This window comes from Herpailurus yagouaroundi, unplaced genomic scaffold (assembly GCF_014898765.1).
Source record: "Herpailurus yagouaroundi ecotype Mexico unplaced genomic scaffold, PumYag 213, whole genome shotgun sequence".
NCBI classification, from domain to species: domain Eukaryota; kingdom Metazoa; phylum Chordata; class Mammalia; order Carnivora; family Felidae; genus Herpailurus; species Herpailurus yagouaroundi.
Window position 1 is genome coordinate 12960053 of NW_024412444.1, and position 20989 is coordinate 12981041.

The 20989-nt window shown below is 43.7% G+C and overlaps 1 protein-coding gene across 16 annotated transcripts in view; it reads left to right on the top strand.

Annotated features, from left to right (window-relative positions):
- The window catches only part of ERC2 (ELKS/RAB6-interacting/CAST family member 2), a 939781-nt gene extending 925722 nt beyond the window's left edge, over positions 1–14059 (top strand). For 12 of the 16 annotated variants that reach the window (XM_040454749.1, XM_040454743.1, XM_040454750.1 and 9 more), the window contains one exon: positions 11106–14059. In XM_040454749.1, coding sequence (XP_040310683.1) covers positions 11106–11348 — 243 coding nt within the window. In that variant the 3' untranslated portion in view covers positions 11349–14059. The remainder of the gene's footprint in view (positions 1–11105) is intronic. The other 4 variants (XR_005784479.1, XR_005784476.1, XR_005784477.1 and 1 more) reach the window with 3 other exon arrangements.
- Positions 14060–20989: the final 6930 nt, after the last annotated feature.

The following is a 20989-nucleotide window of genomic DNA, read 5'->3' on the forward strand; positions in this document are numbered from 1 at the left end:
AAGGAAGGAAGGAAGGAAGGAAGGAAGGAAGGAAGGAAGGAAGGAAGGGAGAAATGAAGGGAAGAAAGGATTCTCTTACTTTTCATAAGCATAACTTGAAGACAATATCAAATGCAAGCTGAATCTGCCTTTGAGTCTCATTTAAGACCCCATATCCCTTTCAACTCTCAGACCAAAATGAGGTCACTTTTTTCCTATTCCCCTATTTACAGGTGGGTGTGCATTAGGGCTCAGAGGGCTCAGAGACCCCAAATATCTCTAAAAGGCCTGCCTTCACTCAGCTGGTTGCTGGCTTGTGTTCCTACATTTCCTTTTTCCCTTTCCACATACCAAAGTGGTCTTCCCCACCCCCAAGAAGGCTAGTACCTTTTGTTGCAGGAAACTCTGATTTGGCAGTTGCTTAGAAAACACAGAAAAGTTTGAAGCAAGCTGAAATTAAAGCACAGTTAATCAAATGCAAAACTCCATTCAGCCCCTATCTGCCAAAAATAAATAGTTTAAAATAGGAATTTCAGATCACCGACAATGATGACTGTGTTTATGGCAGTGGGGTTGACTGCCTTCAGCGGCCATCGTTGCCGGCGTGCAACCAGCATTTAGAAATGAAACAAAAACACATTGAACTTGCTGCATTAGCTGTTGCCACATCGGAACGCTAATGGGTTTAGTGACCACAGCCGACCCAGGCCAGAGTGTGTCAACAGCCCAAGGACCAGCCTCGCTTGCTGTTTGTGCTTTGCCCAAGTTGTTACAAGTTTAATTCTTTGCAGCTTACTTTTCCTGCTGTTTTGGCCTCTCCGGCACTAACTAAAGAGCGCAGCAGCCAGCCCAGCGTCATGTAGCCAGGCCTTGGGGACCCCCGCAAGAGCTCTGTAGATGCAGGCATCTCAGCCTCTTGGGCCTGATGACCGGTGGGATTAGAGCTCCAGAAGGTGTACTTGACCGTCCTTCCCCTTGACCTCCAGCCTTCTTTATTCCAGTCACTTCTAAAATCCGTTCTGGAAATAGCCCAGCCTGAAGCAGATGCAAAGGGCCTCTTGATTTGCCACTCATTTGGAAAAGTGGAGTCTTCCTGCCTCTCTTCCTGCACAAGAAAGCATGCTGCACAGAGTGTGCACCACAAAGGGGGGTTCCTCGCATTACACTCAGGCTTTCCGCCCTGTCTGCCAAACGAAGTCCACTGTCTCCAATTCTAAGCAGCCCAGTCGAGCACCAGGCTACAGGACCTTGGTGGTGAAGAGGTTAAATCGCTCAACAGGCTGGATCTGTGTTTTCCTGCCCACACTTGCTCCTGGCCTAAGGCAGTGCCTGCTGTTTGGGGGGGGGGGGGGGAAGGGAGGTCTCGCCTGGACCCAGGTGGCCGACAGGCAAACCATGTTATTAAGAAGCAGGGATCACAAAACCTTGATCTTCAAAAGAGACCCCTAATTAGTCGCCAGCCCAAGAGTAAATGGCATTCTACCTCAGTGAGGCGGGAAGGGCGCCTTCCAGTTCTGGGGACTAATTGCCATTATTGGCTCTATGAAGATCCTGTTGTAAACACTTGTCATCTGAGCCACTTCTGGTCGGCAGACTGGAGATATCAAATTGTTCCTTCATGTTTCAAATTCTGCAAAATACCTTGCCGGCTCCTCTCTCTAGGAGGGTGCACATGACTGCTTTCTTAGCACCAGGCTAGAGAGGTTTCCCTGTCGCTGCTCTATGCTGTGGCAAGCTCATACTAAAACTGAGTTCTTGTCAGGAAGGGATTCAAAAACATGTTTTACTTTATCCTCAATTGAATTTGAAAATGCCATCTCAAAAATAAACTGTAATGGCAGGCTGAGGAATTTATCGTGAAGCTAATGGGGCTGAAGCTTTGGGCCCCCTCAAGTGCACAGACTTTTTCCAAGACCCTCAGAGAGGCCCTAATGATGTGGACGAGTCAACTGTTTGTCTATTCTTTGTCTATAAGAGGGCCCACCGAAGGGGATAGAACCAAATGTGCTCTGGGATAGTACCTGGAATGTGTTTCTTTATCTTTTGTATCATGTACTCTTGTTACTTCTGGAAGTATTTTCTCCCTGCTCTTAGACTTACTCATTCTTGGTCCTTTGGGGCACTTGTGAAGAGAAAAGCAAACTTCTCAGGCCGCATGCAGAATGCTAGGTTTTGTCTAAGTTTATGCTTGGTCTAGGCATATTTCAAGAACTTGGGGCCGAGGTACCCGGGATCCGTGTCAAGGGCAGACTGGATAATACCCAACTCAGATGGCAAAAGAGGCCAACCTAAAGGGAGATTTGGGGGACCTGGGGATTTGGGCTTGTGACTCTCCAGACCACCGGGATTCGATTCTATTCTATGGACACTTCCATGGCAATAAATATGTCAGACTGAGAGAGAGAGAAGGAAAAAGCAGTGAATAATGTGTGAATACTCCTGTGAAGTGTGAGTTTCCTATTCACCTTCAGGACCAGCTTTAGCAAGCATTTAGGGACTGTGAGACGGTATGGTCTATGCTAACATCCACAAGGAGCTATGTTGCAGGGCCCAAACGTCATGTCACGACAAACGGCCCCTCTGTCTCCCAAAGCGGAGCTCCAGAACCGTTTCGTCGGGGAGCTAGGGAGTCACCATTACTCAGCAATAATTCCTTTGTGAGAACAGTTCAGGGTGGAAGTTCTATACACAAGGCTTAGGATGTTTGCTCATAGGATTCCATCGTCTCGTCTCCGTGATGAAAGCGGACAGTTTTTCCCCTCCAGGTAACCTAATAACCTCAGACAACCATCAGGAGCGGTGGTAGTGGCCCTCGCTGCGTGGGGGTTCTCCGGGGCGACTCGGGCATTTCCCCCTCTCTCCGGGGCACGGGTGTTCTGTTTGTTGAAACGGTCCCTGTCTCCAGCGTCACTCTCAGCACCCCCGAAGATTCCCAAAGCATTATTTTAACCTGTACGTTTCACTGATTTGAGATGTTAGACATTGCATGCCAAACTTCTGGTTATTCTAACTAGTTCAGAAAAGAAAGACTAACATCGGTTTTGACAACAAACAAAACCAGTTTTTGTTCTATCACTTATGTTTAAAAGATTCCAATTTCAAACTAAACACAATGTGTGGTTATTCTGTCAGCGGTTTATACAGCCACCAGGGCGCCAGAGTCACACACTGCATACATCATTGTAGTTTTAAAATGTACTTAATGAACATTTTTTTTCTTCTCTAGTAACTACTTCATTGCCTTAAATGAATGCATTCCAATAGAATTTGTAACAAATGACCACTTTGTGTTTGCATTAATGCCAAACACGTTTAACAAATTTTTAACAAGGAGCCCTGGCAAAATGCCAAACTCCTAGAGGGACACTGGAAGAATGCTATAAATTTAAACTAGATTTTACCTTTTCACTTAGCTCAGCAAGTGTCTTAGGTGTCTTGCTATCTCAGGATTGTGGCATTTCTACTCTATGTCAGAGAAGTTGTACATTTTCGTTATTTTTATTACTTGGGTTGTACCTATTTCCACAGGACTTTTAAATCTATGCAGCCGTGTCCGAAATAATATGATGGCAGCTTAGAATAGATGTTTATTTCTGCGAAATTGTTCATGCCTTATATAGCTTGGTAGATGCAGGTATGCAATACGTACTTTAACAAAAACATGATATTTAAAACGGCACAGTCAGCCATTTAAATACAGAAACAACAGGGGTCCCTGGGTGGCTCAGTCAGTTGAGTGTCGGACTTCAGCTCAGGTCATGATCTCACGGTTCGTGGGTTCGAGCCCCGCGTCGGGCTCTGTGCTGACAGCTCAGAGCCTGGAGCCTGTTTCAGATTCTGTGTCTCCCTCTCTCTCTCTGCCCCTAACCCACTCGCATTCTGTCTCTGTCTCTCTCAAGATAAATAAAACATTTTTAAAAAATTTAAATGCAAAAACAACAGATTAGGCCAGCGATTCTCAAGTAGGGGGATTTGCCCCCTAGATGATATTTGGCAATATTGGGAGACATTTTTGATTGTCATGGCCAGGAGAGTGGGTGATGCTACTGGCATCTAGTGGGCAGAGGCCAGGGATGTTGCTACGCATCCTATAACGGTGAGCATCCCCACAACAATGAGTGACCCAGCCCCGAGTGTCCACAGCATCAAATCAAGAAATCCTGGGCTTGAGTGGCAAGGGCCTTTGGCCTCTGGACAGTCTCTTAGGCTAAAGAAACTATTATCTCAAGAAAACTTACAACTGAAAGCACATTTCTTTTCAACCAGTGTTCTAAGAATTACACAGAGTACCTGACACTGATATTGAGTGGCAGATTTCTGACTTTCACTCCTGCTGCTGTCTGTCCTTGAGAAGAGAAAAGCTGGGCTATAGCAGCCTGGCCTAAAATGTCAACTGAGGCAGTGCTGGGGACGGTTCGTGGCCTGAGTATGGGAATGTGCAAGCCCAGTGACCCACTCCCAGTGCTCCTTGCTGAAGGCCACTGCCGGGAAGTGGGAATGATCTCCAAGACAGGGCTGGGGGCAGGCAGGGCCCTGCATGTCCACAAGAAGATAGCTTTAGTGTTCCGTGGACACTTTTATTTTAATAGCTATGCAATTATTATAATGTGTGTTAGACAAATACTGGCTCCATTATGGCATTGAAATAAATCTTTTTTTTTCTTTGAGCATAGGCCCTAATTTTTAGAGTTAGGCAAACAAGCACTTACATAAAAATAAATCTTCTTAAAAAGAAAATTTAAGTTTTTAGAAAATACTTTTAAAGAAAAATATTAATTGTGACAGGTGTTTATGAAGAGATTACAAAAATTGGGAAGGTGGAACACAAAAGATCAAGATTTAGAAAAATCTGCCATCATAGTAAAGAGAATGGGCTCTAGAAGCCAGAAGATGTGGGTTCAGATCAGGCCCCAGAAAGGTGGGAATTTGACCTAAAGCATTCAGTCCCTGGAAGCCTCAGTCTCCTCATCTGTGTCAGGGGCTGATCAACCCGACTAGAACCATGGTGCTCTCCAGCTTGTCTGAGATAATTTCTGCAATAGCACGGAGCACCGTGGCGGATGGCAAGCACCGAACATTAGCTATGAATAAATGACTACAATAATAACTACAGAAATAAATCCTAAGGAGACAGCAGTGTATGCTGCCATTCATCTGATTTCCTTGGTTTAAAACAGTGTGGGTAAGTTGCACCCAGTGCACAGAAACCGAAGTCGAAATCCAAATCCCGAGTTCTCTAGGTGCCCTGGCCAGAAAGCTCCACCTCCCTAACAGCAGTTTGCAATTCTGAGCCGCCAGTTTGCTGGGCCCACCCCACCCCCCATCCACAGCCCTTTGGGCTCTCAAGTGTTACATTTTATTGCCCTGTGGAGCTGTAGGAGGCCACTCACAAGGTAAAATGTGGCTCTCCACTCATATTTTTGAATTATGGCTTCAAGGTGGTTGCTCCTATCAAGAAAATTAAATGATTTAACATAATTTGTTGCCACTTTGATCACAACAATAATAAATAAATCTTCGTGAGGAAAACGGGAAACCCATTCCGCCCAGTTTTAAAAGATGTTAAGTAATAACACAGATGTAGTTATAGATTTCTCTCTCTCTCTCTCTCTTTTTTTTTTTTTTTTTTTTAGCAGAAACGACTCTATTGGGTTTTCCTGTGAGCAGAATCACTTAGTGAAGTTATGCTGCAGGATGCCTGCCTCCCCTCCAGAAGGAGCAGCTCTTCTCTTAGGCAGTTGTTAATTAGTCTATCAGGGGCTTGCTGTTCTGTGGGCACCATGTGCAATGTCAGGGGCATCCAAAGCCCACGTGAATGGGTGTCTGTTTTTGTACCTGGGGGCACAGCACACATTTGGAAAGCACATGGAGCGTAATGGACATTAACCCAGATGTCAAAAATAGCCTGCGTTTTACTACTGTTATTAAACAGTTTCCCCTTTAACCCCTCCGTGTTTACCAAAGACCCCTTTCTCCCAGCCAGTTTCTGCAAATCACTACTGAAAGGGCAGGAGAAGAAAGTCATAATCGGGCAGGTGTCTTTATTCCAAAGAAAAACAGTCTGAAGGAATATTTGTGAGACACCACACATTTATAGCCTGCTCCCCTGGGGGCGCTGGTCCTGGGGCAGAATCTTACTGCGGTGATCACCCGCTCACCCCACCCCCACAGCCACCCCTTACCCCCTGCACACCAACCGCAGGGGTGGTTCCTTCCCCAAGAACCCAGCCGAGACTTTTCGCAATGGGAACAGCCTTCTATTCTTCTGTGATACCAGTTACACATTCTTTGGTTTAAAAAGTCCAAGAACAACGAAAATTCCAAGGAAGAAAATTTTTAAACACTGCCCAGAAATAACTATTAATGATATTCTGGTATATGCATTTGCAGGTGTTTATGTTTATGCGTGTGTTGCAGCAAGAATGTGGTTGAGCTGCACATACGGAATTGTGGTCTGAACACTGGAAATTTTGGGGCATCTCTCCATATTAAAAAATATATATATGTTCTGATTGTCATATAGTCAAATCTTAAACATGCCTGTCACAGACCCCTGTTCATTTCCTTTGAGGCACAAATTTTTTAAAATCCTCATTCTCTTATTTGTGTATCTATTTGTCTGTCTTGCTCCTAAAAATACAGGCTTCATGAGGGTACAGATTTCGTCTGTCCTGTTTAATGTGGGTTGTTTTTTTTTTTTTTTTTGAGAGCGAGAGAGAGAGAGAGAGAGAGAGAGAGAGAGAGCCATAAAGCACTAGCAGGGGAGGGGCAGAGAGAGAGAGAGGGAGACACACAATCTAAAACAGGTCCAGGCTCAGAGCTGTCAGCACAGAGCCCGATGTGAGGCTTGAACTCACGAACCACCAGATCATAACCTGAGATGAAGTCAGATGCTTAACTGACTGAGCCACCCAGGTGCCCCTGTCTTTTTTACCACTGTACCCCTGGCACCAAGCACACTGCCTGATACAGAGGAGCTGTATTAGTTTGCTATCACTGCATAACAAATTAACACAAACTTAGTGACTAAAACAACACTCATTTATTAAGTCACAGTTTCTATAGGTCAGAAGCCAAGTCACACACCACTGGGTCCTTGTCTTAGGGTCTCCTAAGGCCAAAATCAAGGTGTTGACCAGGCTGGACTTTAACCTGGAGGCTCTGGGGAAGCACCCACCTCCGGGCTCATTCAAGTTGTTAGCAGAATTCAGTTCCTTGTGGTTGTAGGACTAAGGGCCCAGTTTTCTTGCTGGCTCTCAGCTCGGGGCTGCACATGGTCTGTGCAGGATGCTCTCGGGTCCTTGCTCCATGATTCCCTCCATCTCAGCACAGCAAATCCCTCTCGTGTTTCAGATTTCCCTTTCTCTCCTGCTACTAACAAGAGAAGAGTCTGTGCTATTCAAAGTTCCTGTGATTAAATTAGGTCTGCTCAGGTCAACCCTCTTGATTAACTTAAAGTCAGTGGATTAGTGACCTTCCTTACATCTGTAAGGTAGCATAATCATGGTGTGAGATGTTCACGGTGTCGGTCTCCAGGATCAGAGCAGGAAATATTGCTGGGGAGGGGGTGGGTTCTGCCTACTCTGAATGCTCCCTAATACCTGTGGCATGAAGGAGTGAATCAGTTTGTTCCATGAACTGTGCAAGGCTCAGGGGATGCTAGATGAGCAAGACTGGCCTGGCCCCTGCCCTTGTAGATCTTATAGCCTAGACCAGTATTATTCAGGTAGAAATATAATACCAGCCAATGGTTTTCAGTTTTCTCATAGCCACATTAAAAATAAGAAGAAACCAACTGAAACTGAAATTAACTGTAATACTATATTTAACTTGATCCCATATGTCCAAAATATTATTTTAACACAAAATCAATATTAAAAAACTAAATTCATAGTAACTAATAGTGCATGGTGTGTGAACTAGCTGGAATTTAAAGAAAAATGTAAAAATTCAGAGGAAAAAGAAACGATAAAATAAGAAAACTAAATTCATACTAAATCTAAAATTCAATATATTTATATTCATTCAAAATCAATATAAAAAATAAATCCATACTAAAGCTTCAAAATCTGCTGTGTATTTTCACTTATAGCACATCTCAATTTGGACCAGCCATATTTCAAGTGAATAGCCACACGTGGGTAGTGGCTACCAATATGGATAGTAAAAGTCAGACAAATCACCAGAAGGGGAGAGTGAAGTATGTGTGAGACTCCTCGCTGTATCCCACATTCAGGAGGGTCAGGCAAGTCTTCTAGGGAGGAAGTGACATCTAAACTGAGACCAAAGAGGAAGTAGGCACTGGTCAGATCAAGGGCTGATGTAAACGCGGGTCAGACAAGTGTGTGAGATGAGGAGAAAAGAAGGCTTCGTATTGCAGAATCCAGCCCAGCACAGGTGGGACGTGAAGTGTGGGGCTGGAGAGAGAGAGGCCAGCGTGGCCAGAGTCTCCTCTCCATCCTGAGGGCAATGGGATTGTAAATTCAGGTTGTACACAGGAAACACAAGATGGAATAGATGTCGTTATGGAAATAGCGCTATGGAATAGGCACATGAGAACACTGAGTTGGGTGCTTCGGGAGAAGAGGCGTGGGGACAGAGTGGGCCTGCCGTGACCATCCAGGTAAGGCAGGACTAGCCAGAGACCATCCCACGGTGGGTGGTTTCCCGGATTGCCTCATTGCTGAAAGCTAAGATTCCTTTTTATTTTTTTGAAAGCAGAGGCTTATTTGCCCCCCAGCAAGGGATCATCTGCATTTCTAACTGCGGGCAATGTCATCTGAGTCTTTCTCTCAAAGCCTTTTAGGCCTTCCCGCGAATGGATTGTCTGGTTGAAGGAGCAGCAGCCCTTTCGGAGTGTTCTCTCTTCCTCAGAGCACACCTCATCTAGCACACACATCTCGTGCAGTGCCGTTGTGAGGCACTGTATCTGCCTAGTGACCTGCTACCCAGCTGGAAATCTTTCTCTCAACTGAATAAATGATTGTTCTTTGCTACTTTATCTTGGAAAAACATCAAGGACATCAGACATTCACTGTAATTATTTTTCACTCGTTTCCCCATCTGTAAAATATGACCGGTGCATTTTAGTACTACTTTGGGTTTCTCTTTACCTTTTAATCATGTGGCCTTTTAATATATTGGTCAGCCCTTTAAAAGGATGATTAAGAAATGCTTAATGCACAAAAGAATTAGAGCAATGCACAGCTCACGGAGCAGAAAGCGTGCTCTGACTTACAATTTTCATACAAAGTTTGCAGAGATTTTATGTGCCAGAATGAGTAATATGATCTCCTCTAGGAACTCCCTAGCTTTCTGGCTCTGCAAAAGTCATTTTTTTGCCCCGATTCAAGTTTCTTAACCAGAAAGGTTACACCAAACTCCTCAGAGTATGAATTAGCAGAGTTCATCCAAGCCACATATTTCATTTGCACTGTTTAACGATGGCTGGAAATAACTGCCTACCTGTGCAGACACTGGGATCTTTGGCGCGCTCATTAGTCAGTGTGGCTTGAGAAATTCTGTGCATCAGCCACCAAATCAGACAGCTCAGGCTGTATATAAAAAGCGGCTCACACATGTGTGAGTATGTGTATGCGTGTGTGCGTTTGATCTTTCCCCTCCCCACCATATTCCCCAGATAGCTGCACTATTACCAAGTGCCCGGAAACTCCCGAAGCATTCGCAGGCCATATGTGAATGATAATGAGCATCAGCAGGGAAGAAAATCAGCATTTGAAGGGTCATATGGGCTGGTCCTCTCTTCCCACCCATTTTGCTGACTTTCCCAGGCTACACTTGTATTCCACACCAGGGCCTCTTACTGGGGCAGTGAGAACATTTGGGGTGCTTCTGCATATCTGTTCCCCAGGGCATGAAGTATGCAGACGGATGACCATTACATCTATGCTTGGGGTCGAGTACACAAACACACACACACACACACACACACACACACACACACGCATACACATGCCATTGCATGCTGGGATGAAGGCCAGCTTTGTTTTGTTCTCTCTTTAATGAGATATCAATGTCCTTTTTAAAGTATGTTTTTATTTTGGTAAAATATACACTAAAATGTACCATTTTAACCAACATAAATGTATAAGTTAAATGTAATTCAGAGGCATTTAGTACATACACGGAGTTGTACAACCACTACTGTCCCTTTCTAGGATTTTCTCTACTATCCCAAACGATTGCTTAATTGTACCCACAAAGCAGTAACTCCCCCCTCCCCTTCCCTCCAGCCCCTGGCAAGCCTCTAGTCTATTTTATGCTTCTATGAATTTGTCTATTCCAGATATTTCACATAAGTGGAATCATGCAGTATTTGTCCTTTGGTGTCTGGCTTATTCACTTATTTCACTGCCATGGTGTCTCCCAGTGTCATTCATATTGTGGCATGAATCAGAACTTCATTTCTTTTTAGGGCTGTGTACTACTGTTCCACTGTATGCACCACATTTGCTTATCCATCCATTTGCTGATAGACACTTGAGAGTTGTTTCTCCCTGTTTGTTGTGAACAATGCTGCGACGAGCGTTTAGATCCAGGTATTTGTTTGAGTCTCTGTTTTCCATTCTTCTGCATTCATACCCAGGAGTGGGATTGCCAGTGCCAGTAGGTGTTTAAATCATTGCTCTTAAATGGTTTGTAAGCGAATGTTAAGTTTTCTGGTGTCTTGACCATCTTTAACTCTCTTGTCTCTGTAAAGTCGAGCTAAAAATAGTTTAAGAACCATACTCATTATAGAAAAGTGTGGGGAGAAAAAAAATGAACACATGGTCTGATCACATAGAAATCATCACTGGAACATTTTGGTATATTTCCTTTCAATTTCAGTTTCTTTTGCCTATCAAGAGACATCTATACCTGGATGTGACATATTTTGAAAGAGGCCTCCTCTCAGATATGTTTCCAGGACATAATTTAACTTCATGTTCACTTTGCCCTTCCTCTGTGCTTCCTCCCCATCGCCCTCTTCCTCATCCCAACCAACCGCAACCAAAGAGAGTGGTGGAGGGTCAGCGCAGGGGTGAGTATGGGAACGCCGGCCAGGATTCTCTCCTGAGTCAATGGCAGTTGCTTCCCCTGCTAAATTGTGTGCTTTCTTGTTGCAGCTATCAGAAGAGCAGACTAAAGGGGAAACGCAGCTCTGCAGCAACATTCTGATAATCTACTGCAGCGTGGCTCACGTCACTGGCCATCACCACCTGGAACGCTCATCAGGCCTGGAAGAGGAGCTTTCATTTCCATTATGGCGCACAGTTCTGTCCGACTTGATATTTCCTTCATCATCTCATGTCATTCCTCATGGATTCAGATATGTTGGACAGGAAGAAAGAGGAGGAGGAGAAACATGACAGACCCTCCTTTTTGTCAGGATTTGGGCATTTAAAACGTGATCATCTCTTCTGAAGGTCATTATTTGATAAATTTTATTTATGTTACTTAAACATCGTTGGATACATTTGAGCTCCATGGGATTTTAGCTGTGGAGTCTGCTTCTGTTGGACAACTAGCTTCACCTCCAGTATTTCTGCTGGTTCCGCTTAAGTGGTCATTCCTAATGCGTTAGATTATCAAAAAGTGTAAATCCTGTGCGTGAGTGGTGTTGGCAGTGTTTGTATACCAAGATGCATGGAGCGTTTGACAAAGAAAGCAAAACACCAAAAACGGCGAGACTTTACCCTCCTCTATTTCTTTAATCCGCTGTTTGAAGAACCGCGTTTTGATGGTGTAACCAGTAGTTACCTCTGGGCCAGGTTGGAAATGAAATCAATTTTTTAAACCACTAATACTTGCCAAGAAATCGCCTTACGAGAACATGGTGTGTGTCTTTGACAATGCATGGCACATCTAAATTGATCTTTCGTAATTTTATCTGCCCCGGTTTTGTACCGGAGAGTGGCAAAAGCCTGAGGCACCTACATATTTCTATTCCGTGTGTTCCACACATCTCCATGGCTGGGATGAGCCCAAGCCTCAGACTCTTCCCATTCCCGTACATGCAGGTCTCCATGAAGAAGCTGGGACTCATTCACATTTCAAGATCCAAATGCTGTGCAAACAGTGTAAGCTTGAAAGGGTCATTTCTCATTTTTTTAAAAAATGTCTCCAACGTGGATTCCAAAGCATTTTCAGCATCCAACATGAAAGCATTGATGAATGAGGAATAATCACAAAAGCTGTGTATCTGTATATAGCTCTACACAACATGTCTGTGGGTACAGCGTCATTATTTAAAGCACATGCCAGGGAAAGAGACCAAATTTTAAGGTCTTTTACATACAGTGACATGGTACTAAGGAGAATTTAACTCCTACTGCTTCCTCTGAAGATTAAAAAATAACTAAAGTTGTTATAACTTCATAAAACTCATGACCAGTCTGGCAAATATGTGCAACTCTCGTATCGATCCACTTTCTCGTCAATGGAAGAAACCCTTCCACATGTATGCAAGTGGGAAATGAAAATCTGCATTCTTAAAAGGATAAACAGTGAAGTTAAGCATGAGTGGCCTTAATAAATACAGTTGTCTTTCTTTGCTGCTGTGGAAAGGATTCTACACAGGTGTTCCTGAAGTCTTGCATTGCATTCAGTCGTTATTATTACTTTTCCAAGTGTTGGTGCAATTAACTCTGGACCTCTCCTGTGAGCCATAGAGGTATTTAAAAGACAGACACCTTACTTGTCGGGGAACATGAATCTGTGTCTGACTTGCACTGTTCATCCTTGGTGCATTAGGAGTAATATATTCAAGCAGGTTTCTCGCTTCTGGCTTTGTTCTTGTCGTCAGTAAGTATAGCGAACTATGTAAAGCTTTTGTGTTGCATAAACAATCCAAATACATTCACGTTTAAAAAGTTTGTCCTTTAACTATCAAAGGGACTTAGGTTTCCGTTGGAGAAATGAGCAGAGTTCTTTGCAAGCACATACAGCACATTTCAAAATCAGGTCGCACTGCAAACCCAGGCCGCAAGTGCGTCCCCGTGAACAATTTGGATGTCCTCAGGTAGGCGGCCCCCACTGCCTCCTACAGCGGGATCCTCACCTGAACTCTGCAACTGAATACTTGAAGTAGGAAGTAGGAGATCCACAAGGGAAATTAGGGTCCTCAAAGCAGAAAAAGCAACCAACCGTGTATAGTTAGCGATTTCTAAGTACGTGCCAATTCTGTCACAGCTGTTGTTTTGGGGGATCATTTTTTTGCCCCACTTTTGTTGGATTAAAGTATTATCAACCTTACCATTAGGGGGCATCTTCTTTAGTCCCCTAAAAATTCAATCCCGTCGAACATAGCGTCTTTTCCCATCTCATGTACCTATTCTCTGATGTTGGGGGGAGGGTTACCAAAAAAATTTCCTTTTCACATCTTAAAAATAGTCTCTGGGTTTACAACAAACACTGTGATGTCGGGAAGATATTTCCTTTGCGCAAACGTTAGCAGGCACCCCTCTAATCATAACGATGTTGAAAAAAAGGTTGAGGCTGACATTTAGGAGAAGTTGGTCTTCTCTCTTTGTGCAAAAGCAGGCTTGTACCTTATACCCCATTTGATTTTGATGTACAGTCTCAATTTTGTATTTAATGATTTTTGTGTATCCAGTATGCACGTTAACAGCGTGTCAACTTTCATTTGAAAGTGGGTTTCCATTTACTTTTTAAACAGTGTTTCTGATGAGACCTCCAACGTGTTGTCATAAGCTCTATCTGAGATGTTTTTGTGTAGAGTGGCGTTTGAATGCTGCCAGGGGTCAGTGTATCCAATTCCCAGAGACCCTCGTTTGATAGTGCTTCTTGTAATTTTTCTTCAAGTGAGTGGCATGTGGGTTGTGAATATTGACCATGTGATTATGGACTTCGATATGAAAACAATAAATAAAACTAAGGAACCCTCAGAAACTACCAGTGGGCATGTATTAGCCAGTCATCGTAACCTCGTGTCTAGTAGAACAACATACAAGGTATGTACAGTTCATAAATTTGTTATCATGTGTATGAGAAGTACTTTGTGCTGATCGCCTTATTTATATTCATCAAATAAACTTTGTTTCTTTCTGAAGTGAGTTCATTCCATCTCTAATAAATGCTCCTTTGTGGTGGTTTCTAATCTTTTTCGGGTCATGGATCTTCACTTGAGGAACCTAACAACTTGAAGAAAAAGGGAAGGTGTATACTCCCTTTACTGGAGTCGTCAAGGCATAAATTTCCCTTTACACATAGCTGGTTCCAGAGGTTCATATTAAGGAAGTAAGTCATTGAAGGGGTCTCCCTTCTTCCTTGCTTCCCGCTTTCCCGTCCCTTTGTCTTTCTCTTTCTCTCAATCTCCCCCTGCTTCTCTCTCTCTTCTATCCCTCCCCTCTTAAAAAACAAAAAAAACAAATTAATGTTTATATATTTTTAAGAGAGAGGGAGACAGAGACAGAGCATGAGCGGGGGAGGGGCAGAGAGGGAGGGAGACACGGAATCTGAAGCAGGCTCCAGGCTCTGAGCTGACAGCGCAGAGCCCAATGTGGCACTCAGACTCATGAGTTGTGAGACCATGACCTGAGAGGAAGTCAGATGCTTCACTGACTGAGCCACCCAGGCGCCCCTCCCTCCCTCTTTTCCTCCTTCCCACCTTTTCTCTCCTCCCACTTCTTCCTCTCCCTCCCTCCCTCCCTTCTGCTTCTCCCCCTTGTTTCCTCTGTACTTTCTGTGGGGTTGACATCAGTCACTGCTGGGTTCTTTTCACTTGGTGGTAAAGATAATTCCCAACAGCTTTGAGTATGCTAGGATTTAAGAGGAGGGACCCTCTCCCTCCAAGCATCCATATCAGCCCCCTAAAGGGACTCACTGGTCCTTTTTGGATCATGCATCCAATTACCTTATTCAAGGGAGTTGGGAGGGTGAGACCCTGTGATTGACAGCCTCACTGATGTGGGAGGGGCAGGTTCCAAAGGGAAAAAATGGGCTTTATTCTAGAAGAGAGGGACAAGAAAGCCGGGCAGGCAGGAATAATAGCTAGCCCTGGATACACTTGGTTACACACACAAAATCATCCAGAAAAACACACAAAATCATCCGTGCAAGGGCTCACCAGCCTTCACAGCCCAACTGTGGATCATGGTGGGGAACAGCTCCTGGTTTCTTTAAAGGTTTGAGTTGTACTTCAAGAAATGAACTGCCACATCTTCCCCGTTATTGCAAGCAAAGAGTAATTGATTATCAAAGCTGGAAAGTATGTCAGATGCCATGTGTCCAATATTCTCTTTTGACAGATGGAAAAACTGAGGCCCAGTTAGAAGTGACTGATTCGAGCACATATGGTAAGTTCACTGCAAGTCCGAGACTGTCCCCAGAGCTCCTGAAACAGAAATACATATCCCTGAAGACTCTCTGGGGAGGAGAGGGTGGGATAAAATCTTCCCCTAGATGGCCCTTGACGACACTGGGGACATATCATTTGCTTTATGGACTCACAGCCACTGTGTGTGCAATTCTCTCACAGTCCGGCACATTGGGGGGCAACCTGCAGTAGTTCGCCCTTCTCATTATGTTGCCTTTTTGTAGAAAAAGAACTTCTGTTGGACAAGAATTTCTTACCTCATAGAACTTCCTGAGGCAGCCGGCTCGCATTCAAGCCTGATTATGTAAACCCAGCTGGCCAGATGGAGCCCCTGCTTCTTTTACTCACAAACCACTCCTTTTGTTAGGAAAGGTACCAGCCCACACACTGCTGGACTCGTCTGCAAGTTCATCCATACGTCAGTCCCAGCGAAGCACATGGACTGGATTTTGGTATACCCGAGGTTTTGAAATTAGGAATCTGCCTCGACTAATTGCTAGTATCTGTGAACTGCTGTCACAAAAAAACTGGAGAGCTGTTCTAATTCTTAGAAGTGCTAATCCACAATGATAATTATACTAATAACTGAATGCAGATAAAAAATCATTGGACATTATTGAGTATTTTCTAGGAGCCAAGCTGTGGTGCTAGAGCCAACATACATGAACTTGTTTGTCCCCGACAACAGTCTCGTGAGGTAGGCACTGTCGTGATCCACACTTTGTAGTGAGGGAAACTCTAGGCCATTAGAGATGACCAGCATACGTTTACAGGACATGCATCTGGTGCTGGCGTTGTGCTAAATACTGCACTTACATGAACTTAGCCTCACAATAATCTCGTGAGGCGGGAATTCTCGTTATCCTCAGACAAGGAAGGGGAGGCCCGAGGAGATTACAAACCTCACCCACCGTCCCCCGGATTCTATGTGGTGGAGCTGGGCTTTGAACTCAATACTCAGTCAGCCCTAGGGATGTAGGGGCTGGGATGAGGATCCCATTTGTTTCCACCTTGCAGTGCTTCCACGTTGCAAGTTTGGGCTCCAACATGGCTATTCAGCTCACAGAGACCTGAAGCAATTGGTTGCTTCAAGAATGCCACAGTTGACCAATACTATGAGAAAATGGATTGCCAGGCAGCAAGGTCATGGATCTCAGGGGAAATCAAGCCACACATGAAAAGAGAGCTCTGACAGGACATTGGATTTAAACCTGCTATCCATGGGCCTCTCTATTTCTTCTAAGTCCCCAGTGTCTGCGCATCAGCACCTCTGACCTAGGTGTTTGGGGTTTGCAGGGTGAAACATCTGGTGACAAGACACTGGACAGAGTCCCCAGGTGGGAGAGGGCTTTGAGTGCCATGCTGAAGGGTATAGACCTAATACACTGGCTCTTAACTTCAGTAATTTAAATGCTGCTTTCCTGACTCTTGCTATAGCTGAAGACAATATGTAGTCTTAGTTAAGCAATTTAAAAAAATTGAATGGGCTCACTTTTTTATTTAAATAAGTGTAAAAGGGGGTGCCTGGGTGGCTCAGTCGGTTAAGCGTCCGACTTCAGCTCAGGTCATGATCTCACGGTTCGTGGGTTCAAACTCCACATCGGGCTCTGTGCTGACAGCTCGGAGCCTGGAGCCTGCTTCGGATTTTGTGTCTCCCTCTCTCTCTGCCCCTCCCCTGCTCATGCTCTGTCTCTCTCTGCCTCAAAAATAAATAAAAACATTAAAAAAAATTTTTAAATAAATAAATAAGTGTTAGGGAAAAAATGCCACTATCATAAAGGAGAAAGTAGGATTGTTTTCTATTCATAGACATCACCAGCTAGAAGAACAGTAAAAATAATGAAAACAGAGTTCTGAGCCTGAGGCTTTCTCCTTCTTTGTTAAAAAGGGAGACCAGCAAAAGTTAGAGAAGTGTTTCTGGGGCCAAACCAAGAATTTTGCTTTGTTACTGAATCAGAAGGATTGAAAAATAATCAATGAAGGCATATTTAACAGTGTGGCTCACGGTTACTTAAGATGTCCAGAAGGATCACTCTAATCATTTCAAGGACCCTTTTGAGCTCTGAATTTTAGGAAACCCTCCTGCAGTAACAGAAATCCAGTGATGAATTTTTGAATACAGTTTATTTTAACACAGTTTATTTTTTAGAACAGTCTTAGATGTACAGAAAAATTGAGCAGATAGTACAGTGAGCTCCCCTATAAACTTCCTTCCCACAAACATAGTTTCTTCTATTATTAACATATTACATCAGTACAGTACATTTGCCACTAATTGGACCAACACTCATATGTTGTTATTAACTAAATATCCCTACTTCATTCTAGTAACTATAAAGTCTATGCTTCATTCAGATTTCCCTAGTTTTTACCTAATGCCATTCTCCTATTCAAGGATCTTATCCAGATACCTTATTGCATTTAGTTGTCAGGCCTCCTTAGGCACCTGTTGGCTGTAATTTGCTTACACTATCCCTATTTTTGATAAAGACCTTGACGGCTTTGGGGAGTATGGGTCAGATATATCCTGGGTTGCCCCTATCCTGGGATTTTTTTCCACATGATCAGACTAGGGATATGGGTTTGAGGAGGAGGACCATGGAGGTTCAATGCTATGCTCACCACAGCATCTCAAGGATACCCACAATCAACATGGCTTCTCACTATTGATGTTGACCTTGATCACCTGGCTGAGGTCGCATTTATTAGGTTTCTCCACTGTAGTTACTCTTTATCCCCCTCTTTGTGATAGGCTTTCAAAGTGCGGGTCTCTGTCTCAGAATATTCTTCTGGCAGTGCAGAGGACACACTGGCTAAAGAAAACAGTTCTGAAAGCATTTTGAACCAAGACTGTTGAAACAACAGCTTTACCATTTGGACTGGATTTTCCTTCTTTTTGAAAATCCTTTTACCCCCTCTAACCTCGCCTTCCTCTCTCGGATTACTTATGCATCAATGGCAGAAATGATCAATGTGGGTAGAGGAGACCCTTTCCCAAGCTCAGGGCAAAGCGAGAATTTCTATAGTTTAAAAATAGATGTTGTCTGTGCCAACCACTGTGACTTCACTTAGGGCTCAGGAGAAAACCTTGCATAAATTCAAGACAAAACCTCCATGCCTACATAACTGCAACTCACTGGATAAAGACATTACAGACTGTTTGAATTTGAGGGGAGAAATATAAGTATTTGAATAAGGGAATCGGTTAGGATTTTTTTTTTCTTTTGCACATACCCCGCCCCGCCAAAAAAAGAATAAGAGAAAAAAACTAACACGAGATAACGTGAGCAAAAATAAATATATACATACACATACATGCATATTGCTTCATGCAATAAACAGTTTAAAGGCAGTGGGTTTCAGATGTGGCTTGTCCCAGGGCTCAAATAACTTCTTGCCATCCTTTTCTTGGTTTTGTTTTCTTGGTATTCATCCATTCTGGAGCACTTTTGAGGTTGCAAGTGAGACCCTTGGCCCTAAATCCCTGTCTCTGGGGGAGGAGTCATGTGTTCCTCACGAGGGGAATGCAAATTTTCAAATAAGAGAGGCAAACATCAGATGCGCACAGCAACACGACCCCCAGCAAAATGACCTTGGAGACTGGTTTAATTTGCATAGAGCTTTGGCCCAGAGGGGAGCATCAGGATGTGTGTTCAGCACGAGACAGGCAACCTAGGCATCTCAACCAAATCTCAGTCGCCAGGCTCACAGGCAATCATGAAACTGCGTGCACCCTCTGCTTCTGAATCTCATCAATGAGATTGTCTCTCAGCTACCCGACATGGGATGTGAGAACAGGAAATGAGACAAGACATGAAAAATGTTTGGAAAGAACATTTTAACAATACAACTCTCTTCACAACTCTACGTCTCTGAGTGGCTTGTTTCAACGTTTAGAACCTGTATTCGGAGAAGGAGGTCGCCCTCCTTAGTTGCATAGTTGGAAGGTATTCGGGGGAACATACCAAGTAATAGATTTGAGAACAAAAGCCGTTGGGAAGGAACTATCCCTACGTGCCACAACACAGATGGATTTCACGTAATATGCGGTGAAAGCAGACAGATACAAGCAAACATACTGTGTGACTTCATTCAGATAAAGCTCAGAAACAGACAAAATTAATCTACAGGGTTAGGAGTCAGGATAATTGGCTCACCTTTGGGAGTTCACAACTGGTAGGGCACAAAAAAGTGGTTTGGGGATGCTGGTAACATTCTGATTCTTGGCCTGAAAGTTGGTTAACGTGGTTATGTTCAGTTTGTGAAAATTCATCAAGTGATAGGATTTGTGTACTTTTCTGTCTGTATTTATGTCTTACTTTAAAAGTTCATCCTAACAATGTTTAATGCCATTAAGCATTAATCCAGATTCAAATTACAGAAGCTAGAAAATTAATGCCTGTGGAATGAATTCGGGCTTCGAATCTTTCTTGTCTGGCCAGTGCTGTGTCTTGGAATGTTCTGACAGAGCAGTGGTGGCTTGTACCTCTGTTGTCCTCATCTCTCTCTGAGAGGCTACACCCGGCCACCTGTACCCCAGCACATTACCTGCCTGGCCCCTGGACATGTTTGAGTTTGCAGCCTCCCTACTTCCTCATCCTAAAATTATAATACATTCCCAGAGGGTTGTTCTTTTTTTTTTTTTTTTTCCTTAACAAGGATCAAATGGGCACTTAACACAATACCAGCCACATAATAGTTTCTGTACAAATGGAAATGATAACTGGTAGTAGTAGTAATATTGTCATAAACAATAAAAATATTTAATGAAATAAAACCAGTGGTCCCTTGCTGACTCCCAGCCATTCTCCCACAAGAATTGCTGCTGGGCTGGCCCTTGTTCAGATCCCATTTTGCCACGTCAGGGTTTTCCTCGACCATGTTTAATAACCAGTTTCCAGATCTGGATATTGGGGGATGTAAATTTTCCTGGTGACTGTTGCCAATGACAGGGAAGGAAAGACTTGTGTAATTACCACTTGTACTTCCACAAAACACATGAACTCAAGTCAAGAGCGAGGGTTGGGACAATAAAACACTGGGTTTTTAAAATACAGAAAAGATCTGCCCAGCTTATATGATAAGAAATGTGCACCTGGTTGGAAAAACAGAACAAGGACGACTTGCAGCGGAGCAAAGCACTACTGGACAAGACCGTTTCTCTTTCCCTGCCCAGTACTGCTCACATCTGGAAGAAGAATTAAGGCTTCGGGATTAGTCGTGGGTTGGTTGGGAATCAGTACCTTTGCCTCTGGCCAAAATCTATGGCCTTGGTTTTTAGCATTCCTTTGGTAATGCAGTGCCTTTCTTAGATCATTTTACAGCACGGTTGTATGCAAATGATGCTATGCTGTTCAACACCCTTCAGACAAGGTAGTTTAGTGGGATCCATGGAAATATCCCAAGACAGCAACATACTAGGACTTCTGGAAATCCTAAGACATCATAACTCCTTTTGGAAATGCTCAAGATAATCCTTTGGGAGATGTTGGACTTGGGCCCCCAACACTAGTTAAAGATGCTTTCATTTCTGAGTGTCATGTTTTCAGTCCATGAGAAGGAGATGGATGTGGGTTTCAGGGAAAGGATTGCCTTGCCATTGCATTCCCCCAGTGCTTGATTTCTGGAAAGAAGAATATGAGTAAGCTTACTCTTTTCGCGGGGGGGGGGGGG